General features: G+C 25.3%; 4 protein-coding genes across 8 annotated transcripts in view; 3 read left to right on the top strand and 1 right to left on the bottom strand.

The window, feature by feature from the left end:
• LOC126901181 (homeobox protein ceh-9-like) overlaps positions 1–3069 on the top strand; it is a 7109-nt gene extending 4040 nt beyond the window's left edge. The window contains exons 1-3 of one of the 3 annotated variants that reach the window (XM_050677509.1): positions 956–1021; positions 1302–1471; positions 2864–3069. In XM_050677509.1, coding sequence (XP_050533466.1) covers positions 1316–1471; positions 2864–2935 — 228 coding nt within the window. In that variant the 5' untranslated portion in view covers positions 956–1021; positions 1302–1315 and the 3' untranslated portion in view covers positions 2936–3069. Of the gene's footprint in view, positions 1–955; positions 1022–1078; positions 1188–1301; positions 1472–2863 lie in introns of those variants that run through there. The other 2 variants (XM_050677517.1, XM_050677498.1) reach the window with 2 other exon arrangements.
• A 1416-nt stretch (positions 3070–4485) lies between these two features.
• Positions 4486–5819, top strand: LOC126901161 (prefoldin subunit 4). Its single transcript, XM_050677459.1, has 4 exons — positions 4486–4649; positions 4718–4822; positions 5412–5534; positions 5593–5819. The coding sequence occupies exons 1-4, from the start codon at positions 4611–4613 to the stop codon at positions 5740–5742; spliced, it is 417 nt and encodes a 138-aa protein (XP_050533416.1). The 5' UTR covers positions 4486–4610; the 3' UTR covers positions 5743–5819.
• LOC126901102 (zinc transporter ZIP9-A) lies at positions 5751–8250 on the bottom strand. Of its 2 annotated transcripts, none has more exons than XM_050677341.1 (5): positions 7921–8250; positions 7750–7864; positions 7469–7597; positions 7112–7401; positions 5751–6528 (listed from the first exon to the last, which is right to left on the bottom strand). In XM_050677341.1, the coding sequence occupies exons 1-5, from the start codon at positions 8014–8016 to the stop codon at positions 6313–6315; spliced, it is 846 nt and encodes a 281-aa protein (XP_050533298.1). In that variant the 5' UTR covers positions 8017–8250; the 3' UTR covers positions 5751–6312. The 2 variants fall into 2 exon arrangements, with proteins under 2 accessions (XP_050533298.1, XP_050533290.1); XM_050677333.1 differs by having other exon boundaries at positions 7112–7407; positions 7921–8247.
• A 211-nt stretch (positions 8251–8461) lies between these two features.
• On the top strand, positions 8462–11596 carry LOC126901080 (transcriptional repressor protein YY1-like). 2 transcript variants are annotated; one of them, XM_050677308.1, is made up of 7 exons: positions 8462–8872; positions 9060–9226; positions 9315–9441; positions 9904–10138; positions 10203–10372; positions 10828–10979; positions 11139–11596. In XM_050677308.1, the coding sequence occupies exons 1-6, from the start codon at positions 8574–8576 to the stop codon at positions 10958–10960; spliced, it is 1131 nt and encodes a 376-aa protein (XP_050533265.1). In that variant the 5' UTR covers positions 8462–8573; the 3' UTR covers positions 10961–10979; positions 11139–11596. The 2 variants fall into 2 exon arrangements, with proteins under 2 accessions (XP_050533265.1, XP_050533256.1); XM_050677299.1 differs by having other exon boundaries at positions 8464–8872; positions 9303–9441.
• The last annotated feature ends 341 nt before the right edge of the window (positions 11597–11937 follow it).

Here is an 11937-nt window from a genome sequence, read left to right as displayed (position 1 = left end):
AAAATACTGTAACTTGATAGTTTATTATGTGTCATGTAATGTAGCTGTCAGATAAATAATTTTGTACTGCGTGACACTGGGCTTGTTCAAAACAATGGATTTACTTTTCCCTCACATTTTATAATTGTTTTTTTATTTATATTGCTGCTTGAACTTTAACGCCAACATTACTCTGGTCGTTTTCTTATTATGTAGTTCTCCCTACTGTTAGTTACTTCGCTGTTATTCTATACTGACATCCATGAGCCGTAATTCTTGTTGGTTCCATAATACTGAACAGTATAAAACTGATAATTTGTCGTTGATGAATGATGAGTAAATGTACTTATATTATATCAAATACAAAAGTAACGGCCATTTCTTAATTAACAGCATGGGAATAGGATCTTTAATAGGAGTTAATAACCGTCGACCTACTCATTGGTCTTTGGACACTGTAATGTATACTCGTTAAAATTGTACTCGAGTTTGAATAACCGTCGAGTCNTGGCTTAGTTCTGCTTGCACATCAGTGAGCGAACGGCTCATATAGTTCTCTCTTCTTTTTGAAGATCTGAATTCAATAAGGAATTCAGAATTCTTCTGATTTATTTTGATCAAATTAGCCGCGACACCGTGTTGTCGTCGGTACATTTTAAAGCGATATTAAGTACAATTATTTTTGCGTCAATACTAAACATCATTTCATTTAATTATTAATAACTAGTTAGTGCTTGGTCATATACTTCGACTGGGTGTCTGAGAGGAGGCCAAGACCCCGGCCACTACATGAATACCTCAGCGTTTTAATACCTCTATGAGAGGAACTTAATACATATCTTTTTATATCTACTTGTCTTTACTGTTCTAAACCCTCGTACTCTACAACCCCGATAGAATCTCGTTGCTTCTGAATTGACCAAATCCTCAAATATCCAACATTGGTCAAATAAAATACTTTATTTTTATTATGTTTCTCTATTTATAGAATGTTATTTTCAATGTAGAAAAAGCTCCTAGGCAAGGTCAATTCATATACCCTGTGCGTAATTAATCATCAATGTTTTTAAAAAATAGGATAGCAAGCATCTTAGTGTAATATAAAATCTTAACAAAATTACCTCGTTCGTAACGGTCAACAAATTATACTGTGAATTTAAGCGTAACATTTTTTTAATATTACAAAATAATAGAAACAAAAATTTTAAGTAACTTTAAAAAGATAAAGTTTTAATATTTTTTTTAATCGTTATTAATAAAAATTATACAGTTTCCGTTTTAATATTTAGAATATTTTTTACCTACTCAATGTTTGATTGCAGAAATTAAATATAAAATGGAATGTTTTGAGAAGTACGAAGGACAAGAAGTTGTATTACCAGAACAAGTTTTAGATATATTGGAATCGCAATTCAATAAAGCTAAAACGTTACACACGACTGATTTAGAAATATTAGCAGCAGAATTAGGTGTTAGAGAGGTAGACGTCAAGGTATGTCTATAGAAATGTCTCAGACCTAACTGACAACACTTATAATTTTTAATACATTTATCATATTATTGAAATATTTTTTAAAAATAATTGTTGTCTATTAATTATTATGCATATTTTTTTATTATATATCTCTAATAAGAAAAAATAAATAAATACATTTATTTATCAGTAATAAATAATAAAAAGAAAACCCAGCACAGGGGGGTCGCGGCACAGTTGTGACGTGGCATAGTTGGGTCAAGTATAATGATTAAAATCACTATCATAAAAAACGCTTCGGTGCAAATCTTTAGATTGTGTTTAATTTAAAAAAAAATGGTAAATTATTCCAAAAGCTACATGATCTGCTATTTCCTTATTAATATCCTGATTAAGATAAAGTATGTCGAATGAAAAAGGGATATAAATATTATTTCTCATAAAAAAATTGTGTTGATCCATACACTTTTCAATAAGTTATAGCATTTTAAAGTAAAAAATTTAAAATATAAAATCGAGAAATTTTACACAAAAATAGCATTCGGTAGCCATTTTCACCACGAAGACAAATCCAGAGGTTAAATTTCTTTTTTTCATAATAAAGTATATTACATTAGCTTTAATTTAAGATATATATATAAAAGTGTCAGACTTTCTTGAACATTTTAAAAAGTTAAGTTGAAAAAGTTATTTTTTTGTGCATAAGTTGTCATTTCAAATCCCTCTCTGTGGGCAGATAAAGGGTCAAATTTATTTAAAAAATATACCAAAGAAAGGTAAACACATCATGCATCTATAAAAAAAAATGTTATATTGATTTGTTCATTTTTAAAAAAGTTATGGCAGTTTTAAGTAAAAAAAAATTGAAAACATTTCGAAAATTAGCGATTTTCAAATTTGTAATTTTTTTGGAAATTTCCCCCATTTACGGAGAACGTAGGAAATTTTTTCAATCTTTGAGGGTTATGGCTTTGACAAGATACGATTTGTGATCTTTTGACGTATCGTTGAAAGAAATCGGTCCAGTGAGAGCTGAGAAAAAGTGGTAACCGAAAAAAAAAAATAAAATAAAATAAAAAACACATCATAGCAACACTAAAGATAAATAAAAATAAGATTTTTTTTTTTATCAAGTTTAGTTAATTTTTTATGTAATATGTCAAATTTATGTTTTAAATTATTACTACAATAAAATCGATAAATTAATATACAATTTTACATAATTATATTTATGGTTACTTAAGACAGATAAAAATTGTTATGTGTTTAAAACTTGCTAAACAAAAATAATAATTAATAAATCAAAACATCTTTTTATAGTATAATTTAAACCATTTGAATATAAAATAAATATATATATATTTATTGAATATATAATGAAAATAAAACAATTTGTTTGTATCTTTATAGATATGGTATACAAATCGTATAGCAGCTTGGAGAAGAAGTCAAGGACTTTCAGATTGTTTTGGTCAGTTGTGAATAAAAATAAATTAACAATAATATACAAAAATAGAATAGTTTTATTAATCTTATAATATATGACCAGGTTTGTGGAAAAATCTTGTTTATTGTTATTTTAATTTTGTTTTTTAATAAATCGTTGAACATTACTACATTTTTTTGTTAAATTAATATAATTTTAATGGTTGTCAATGAAATTATTCTTTTCAAAATTCTTCTTCTAAAACAACAACAGTTGTAAAATTGATGAACTTTTAAATTCAAGTAAAACTCTAAAATCAACTTATTTTCGCGCGTAACTGAAAAATAACGTAATATTGTACAAAATTATTTTTGAAGCAACTCGTTTTTGAATTTATCGGTAAAATATAGTTTTTCTATTTGAATTAAAATATTTCCCAAATAAATAAAGAAAAACCTTTAAATATTCTAGGATAATTATGACATTGTTAAATTTATAATCCTTGCTAGGTCATAAAACTATTGACATTTTTGATAAGATAAATATTTTTTCGCGGACGATACAGAGTTAATAGAAGAAAATAGGGAGGTAATATCTTTAACTAAATAATAGTTCTGATCATTTGGTGTATTGTTTTAAAAAATTTGGTCAAGTGAGAGCTAAGAAAATAGATGAGAGCTACAGAAAAAATCTTATAGTAAAATAATTTTAATATGAATATGAAATTTCTTCAAACGAAGAAAGACTGCAGTGATGGGGTCCTTTATATTCATTGAAGTTATTGAATCTAAATGAGACAAAAATCAAATGACTTAAAATTTTTTTTTTACTCAAAAACTTTTGTAAGGTATTATAAAATAAAATAAAATACAAAATCAAGAATTTCAACTCTAAAATAGGACATTTTTGAATACGGTAGTATTTTTACCATGAAGACAAATCCAGAAGTCAATTTTTTTTTTCCATACTAAAGAGTATGACATAAGCTTTAATTTAAGATATATATAAAAGTATCAGTATTTCCAGATTATTTTCAAAAGTTAAGTTGAAAAATTTAACTTTTTGTAGAAAAGTTGCCATTTTGAAACCCTATGAGTGGACAGTGAATAAGTCAAATGTTCACAAAAATCAGACCAAATGGTAGGTAAATATTTAAACAATCTATAAATAAAATAATTATATTATTTTAAATGTAAAAAAGAATTTTCTTTACAAAAAACATATTTTTTTTTATATTAAAGTATATTAAATAAGCTTTAATTTTATATACATTTAAAAGTGTCAGTATTTTAGGAACATTTTCAAAAATTAAATAGTTTCCAAACTATATATTGTACTTACCAGAGTTTTGTTGAATGTAGAAAATAACCTTTACTTTTCATATTTATAAAATCTTGAATGTTACATCATTAGTAGTTATTTTTTATTAAAGTATTAAGTAATGTGTTACTTAAAGATGTTTATTATTTCTGATTGTTTTAGCTATGCAAAATATAATTTTTAAATTAAAATAATGTCGAAATTAAAAAGTATTAAAATTTATATATATGTTGCAAGCCTGTAATAAATGATAAGATTATGTTTTATCACTAATCCTCGTCCGCATCCATATCAATAAATATTTCAAAATTTTCTTTCCATCCGTGCTTTTTTTAGCATTATTTAAAATATAGGATTATCAAGTATTTAATTAATTCATAACTAATCAATTAAAATAATAAATTTTTCAAAATGACATCTACTGCTGTATCAAAAGGTTCTTTTCAACCAGTACGTCTGAAATATTTTATTTTATTTTTAAATAGAATTAGGTTATTGTTTATAAATCCAACTTTTAGGACTCTGATGTTCATATTACATTTGAAGATCAACAGAAAATTAATAAATTTGCAAGACTAAATGCTCGTGTTGAAGAATATCGCGATGAACTAAAATCAAAGCAAGTATGTTAAAAATTAACCTCAAAATGTTAAATTAAAAACTTTTATAACTTTATTATAATTTTTATTTATTAGAGAATATATTTAAAATTTTTAACTAGATTTTGTTTGATAGATGATAAAAAATTAGTCAAGGTTTCATTGACTTAAAGTTTATTGATCCAAACATATTTAACCATTATTCAGCAATTAAAAAATTAAGTATTTGCTAGGAAAAAAAACATTTTAATGGGACGAAAAAAATAGTAGATAACAATAATTATAATAATATAATATAATTATTATTATTATTATATTTAAATTTATTTGTCCTATTAATAGGGTTTTGATTATCATAAAATGTTTTGTACTTGGATTTTTTATTATCTTAAGAGTATATTAAATAAATTTCAAAATTACTTTCCTTGCTTAAGAGTAAGTAATTTCTTTATTAAGTAAAACTTGTTGGCTTTAAAATACTTTAAATCAAAAATTATTCCTCATAATTATGAATAATAGTATGATAAGGGTTGTCAAATATAAATATTGTTTGATTATTTGGTATTTCTTCTCATACAGTAATAGTAATAACTCATTTGGTATATTAATTTAGACACAATTAAAAAATTTGGAAGATGCATGTGAAGAATTAATGCTATTAGATGAAGATGATTGTCCAAATTTACCTTACCTATCTGGTGAAACATTTGTGTACTACAATCTTGAAACTGCACAAGTATATTTCTTAGTTACTTATGTAAAATAATTTTGTATCACACTTTAAAAATTTTTAGAATAATTTAGAAGAATTAAAGAAGTCAGTTGAGAAAGAAATGAAAGAAATTGAAACTAAAATTGCTGATATATCATCTACTATGAGTGATTTGAAAACACATTTGTATGCAAAATTCGGAAACAACATAAATTTAGAAGCAGAAGACTAAGTGAATAATTGTAATCTTAATTTATAACTTTATTATAATAATCTTTAAACATTAAAAAATTAATTCATTAAAAATAATATATCTGTTTTGGAAATTAAACATGTTTAACACAGCCTTAAATTGTAAATAACAAAAATAATCAATTAAAAAAACATAATATAAATATTTTACCTTAATATACTTAACTAATGTTTTTAATAAAAAAAAAAAAATGTTCATTTATTTACAATAATGTTAGAAATTGTATACTATCTTTTAACATTTATTAACCGTCAAGTTATTTAATTAATTTTTTACACCTTAAAATAACCTTGTAATTTTAAATTTTTTGTTCATTCTTTGATATGCAATACTAATTAGTAATGTTTTAAGTATTTTAGTAATAATGAAAAAAAAATTCTTGAAATATTATATTTTATTTATATATTAAAAGTATAGGAAAATAGTTTCAAGAAATTCTGTATATATATATATTAATTATTACATATCAATATTAAAATTTCATTGTACAAAATTTAAAAGTTTTATAAAAAACAATATCTTGAGTGTAAATATTTTAAATTGAGAATTTTAATGTCCATGATCAGTTGATAACATTAATGGGGTTAAACATCCTAAGACTAAACACATTAATTGATAAGGATTGAAAGTATCACTACCATCTCTAGATGCTTTAACCATCAACTCTGGAAGGACATGCACAGTTGCTACATATAGAAATGTACCAGCACTGAAGAGCATAGCTGCTCCTGTAGCATTCATTGATGACAAAGTTTCTTTTCCTTCCTAAAAAAATTATAAAACTTTTATTTGAATAAACAAAGAGTAAATATTGAAGTAAGAGTATAAAGGTATAAATTATTTTATTTTTCTGATTGACAATTTAGAAGCATTTGTAGTATAATCATGATTTTTTAGTCTCAAATAATGTTAAAACTTAATTATAAAAATTAAATATTGATAGTTATTAAATTCTAAATTTTACTTATTTCAAAATCTCAGAACATGTCAATATCATAAGGATGTTAACTTTAGTTATAAAAAAATACAAAGTGTAAGAAATCTAACTATAAATGCTATATCTTTTGATACAATCAACAATTTGTTGTAATTTTTTTTTTTAAATGTATGCACTTTTAGACTGTTGAAATCATATTTTTTATTATTTATTTTTTCAATATTTATAAATAACCAATTTTTGACTAATTTTCTTACAAAAATAACAATGGGTCTATAATAATTTTAAAATAAGTAATAACTGAGTTACAATCATTTTAATACATAGAGTGGTTATGTAGTGACAGTGGATGCAGATCAACTGATGAATATTTATAACATAAATCAATATACAAAAATTTAATATGTATACCTGTCCAATGCAAAAGAAGGTCAATATAGCACCAACTGGAGCTGCCATTGAAAATACCATCAAGTGTTTTTTAATTTGTTTTCTATCAAGTCCTTGGTGTAAAAGAATAGTAACTAAGCCAAAGGCAGCAGGTGCCTTATGTAACATGATGGCTATGAATACTATCATTTCAACTTCAGTGTGAGTTGAAGCAGCAGCTGCACCTAATGCAATACCATCAGCAGCTGCATGTACTACAAGTCCTAGAGTTGCTGTCATACTACCAGAACTTCGATGATGATGTCCACTCTCTAAATCTTATTTAAATGATATTTTTAAAATTTTATATCAAGTCATTCCATAAAATTATTAATTTACCTTTAGTGTACTTAGACGAAAGTTGGTCAATGAGCAACATTAAAGTGAAACCAAAAACTAATGTTATTCCAATTATTGAATGAAAATTTACACTGTTAAAATCCACTTCTACTGTTACATTTTCAGCAGCTGTAATTTTTAATTATATTTAGCTATATACAAATAAAATAATTCATAATATATTATTTATACTTGTATTTATTTAAAAGTGTGTTAAAGAAAAAATGTAACACCATTAAAAATTAAAATAATATTTAAAAATAAATAATTGTAGTGCTAACCTTTATGTGGCATCACAGAAGAATATAGTGAGTGTATTCCTTCAGGAATTATCACAGCCAAAGCTGTCCCAACTAGAAGACCTGCTCCAAATATTGACACCAGCTCTAATTTAGACTACAGATAAAAAATAATAATGTTGTTAGGTTTCATATGAAAATAACACATCTTACCTCTGACATAGGCATCACTAAAGGAAGATTGCCTGCAAAATAGCTAGCAATTAACATTACAAACGATAATAAAATAAGAAATGTTGCTCCTTCCATTGTTGAAAAAAATATAATAACGTTTAAATAAAAAATATTGTTATAATCTATCACTTAAATATCATTTTTCAATCTTGAGTTTAAAAAGAAACTTATCCATAAACAAGAAACATATGCTTTTGTATTTGTTTTTGAAACAAACAATTTTATAACGACTCATGTATTCAAATGAGAAGAAGAAAAAACACGTACGAGACTGTAATAATAAAAAACAACAATATTCTGTAAGCGAAAGTTTCAATTTCTAAAAATTTAACTGAGCTATCAGCTGTAGTTATCAAAAATGATATCAATATTGACACGTTGATAATGAGAACGTAATCAATCTTATTATACAGTAATCAATGTTGCAAAGTTAACAGTTGGCTACACTGTACCTTAATAACCGCGCTACTACCCGCTAGTCTAGTAACCTTTGTTCAAGCGTTTAATGGCGTCGTTCATCTACCCGTCGTCCACCTTCATATTATAGTGTAGACGGTCGCCATTTTTCTCGCGCGTAAGTCGCTCGGACGTGCGTGCGACATATTTTTTAAGTATAAACAATAACAAACAAAATGGCGTCGCCGGCAGATTATATGAAACCTGACTTAGAAACTGTTAAGTTGGAACATATACCTGTGGAGATGCCGTGTGAGGTGGTGGAAACTACTGTAGTGGATCAGAATGGTAGGCACCTTATTATGGCTCCAATACAAGGGATAGTAAAGAATGAAAATACTATGTTGTTGCAAGCAGCTTCTATCAGTGGTCAGCATCAAGACCATGAAGATAATCAACTTACATATGTGTATGAGAGTGTCGTTCCCCAAGAACTTTATGCTGAACCCGAAAGTCCTGGACCTTCTAGAAACAGGTAATGCTAATAAACCTAAATCTAATAATATTAAGATATTATATATGTACATAGGGAATTTAACTAAGTATCTTCTATTGATATATTGTTATTTATCAGCATTGGTAACGGACATTGACATTAAAATTTTTTATATTCGAGGTTCAATTTTTTAATTGTTTGCATTATAAAGTTATTTTAATTGTAGATTTAAAAAAGAAAATGTTGAAGATCATTTTCTTGTTCAAGCTATCCCATCACCTCCAGAGCCAGTATCTATTGGTCGCCCTAGGAAATGGGAACAAAAGCAAGTGCAAATCAGAACTTTAGAAGGAGAATTTTCTGTAACTATGTGGGCATCTGGAACTGATGATGGTATAATTTCAGAATATTATTTTCTTATAATTATAATAATCCATTTTTATAATATTTATTATCTTATATAATACAGATTACATTTTAGAAGAAGTTAGTAATCCTGAACCAGATCCTGATCCTGATTATGAAGAATACATGACTGAACAGACTATAACAGAAGAAATTCCTCAAATTAATCTAAGTGACCCTAAACAACTTGCTGATTTTGCAAGGTATTTATCTATTGAAATCTAACTTGATAATAATAATGATCAGTTTTACATCCTTCTATTTCCCGAACATAATATACTACAGTGGGTAGGGACCCTCTTCTACATGTTAGGTAGTTGAAGATAGTTCTTGATGATGAACGGTGCGGGTATTATGGTCATCTTACACCAGAGACCAGACTCCACCATTAGGAAAATATTAAGAAAAATCTCATTGGCACACTGGACATCAAATTCAAGACACCGTTCGCCAAAACATACATTTCTTCCGACTATGCCAGGCAGATCCATGAACTAATATAATAGTTGAAAAAAATATATATATAGTTCTTATTAGCAGTTTCAAATATTCGTAATTTTTATCTAAGTTTTTAAAATTTAAATGGAATAATTCTATATATTTAAATAAAAATATGTTATTTTTTGCCATAAATATTCTTAAAAATATTAAACAAAATTTTTTAGACCTGGTCATAAAACGAAAGTAAAAAAATCTTATGGTCAAGAAATGATGGACCGTACAATTGCTTGTCCAAACAAAAATTGCTCAAAAATGTTCAGAGATAATTCTGCTATGCGAAAACATCTTCATACTCATGGGCCTCGTGTTCATGTATGTGCAGAATGTGGTAAAGCATTTGTTGAAAGTTCAAAACTCAAACGACATCAATTAGTACATACTGGAGAAAAACCATTTCAGGTTTATATTCATTTTTGCATACAATTTATATTTAATTGGTATTAACATTTCTCTTGACAATTAGTGTACGTTTGAAGGATGTGGTAAGAGATTTTCATTGGATTTCAATCTTAGAACTCATGTTAGGATACATACGGGTGATCGACCTTATGTTTGTCCATTTGATGCGTGTAACAAAAAGTTTGCCCAGTCAACTAATTTAAAATCACACATTTTAACTCATGCCAAAGCTAAGTAAGTATTTTTTGTATATAAAAGTTTAGGTTTTAGATATATTTTTATAATCTTATAATAAATGTACCAATAATATAAACTGTTAGTTGAATTTTATTAAATTAAAAAGTAATTTAAATTGTTTAATACATTTTTATTTTAAATATTTAAAATAGTTAATATTTTTACTAGTAATATTTCTTAATAATTTGTAATATTTGTAAATTAGTTTTTAATAAAAACTACAAAAATAAAATAAAAGAATGCTCAATATGTAATAAATTTTGAGCATTATTGTGAACTATTATATAAAAGAATTATGGTAATGTATAAAATATGATAACAATGTTATCAAAAAAACAAATTAATTAGCTGTTAAGTAGTTATCTAACAATTACACATTTTTTAATTTCTACTTCATTTTACCTAATGAGGTGTTAATAAACTTCTTCAATGTGATTAATATTTTTTTATAGCAGACATATGTCTCGACCAAGACCTAGCTCCAATAGGTCAGTAAACCAAGAACAAGATGATTTAAATCAGCAATATGTAAATGTTGAAATTCCCGAAGTTGACCACCAACATTTTATTGTATATGCTGAATAATGTATGAGAATTTAATGAAGTAAGTTTCTTTATTTATAATATACTAATGATTATACATTTAAAATTTTTAAAACCATTACTTATGTTTTTATGTTTACAATACATTTAAAAATATATATAAATATACAAAGTGTATTAGTTTCATCACTTACATGTATATATAATTTTTTTTTTTAAGAGAAACCAAGTTGAATATGGTGACATTTGTATTCTTCACAGTTACTGAATTAAAAATATATTTCATCATATTAGCATGATATTTATGTTGAATTTATGTACATATCTACTGTTTTAATTAAGAAAGTATAATTGTACCTAAATTGCCTATTTTTAACTGTATAGTACCTAAGCCGCAATTAAAAAAAAATGATTAGCTATTCTAATATTATCTTTTTTATCTACATTATAAATTATTTCAAGCCCAGACTACTTGTTATGCTAATGTATGGGCTTTCTGTAAATTGGTACTTTACTAAAAAAAATTACATATATGTATGTATACATATATTTTATTTTATTTCATAAGAAGTGTAAACAATTTACTTGTTGTTATAAGACTGTGAAAAATGATATGAGCAAATTTGTTTAATTTTTTTTTTTATATATAGAATTTGTATGGCTTTTTCAGTGATAATATTAGATAATCATTTACTATATATCTGTACATGAATGTAATATATTTATATTTTTTAATGTAAAAAAGAAAAAGAAACTTGACTTTATTTATATATTTTATTATATATATTCATTTACCTAATATTATATGTACATACAAATTTATATATCTATATTTGAGTCTATTTATTTTATTATTATTGTACCTTTATTTCAATACCTTTTAGAAAAGTTATTATCAATATGTATAATGATATTGTTAATTTGGGTAAGATTATTAACTTTACACATTTGTAAATTGATATATTACATCTCTGTTTGATTCTCAAAGCTTACATTTTTGTAGGTAAGTTAAATACTAA

The sequence above is a fragment of the Daktulosphaira vitifoliae genome, unplaced genomic scaffold (genome assembly GCF_025091365.1).
Source record: "Daktulosphaira vitifoliae isolate Bord-2020 unplaced genomic scaffold, ASM2509136v1 Scaffold_1, whole genome shotgun sequence".
NCBI lineage: Eukaryota > Metazoa > Arthropoda > Insecta > Hemiptera > Phylloxeridae > Daktulosphaira > Daktulosphaira vitifoliae.
This window is presented reverse-complemented; position numbering and strand designations above follow the sequence as displayed.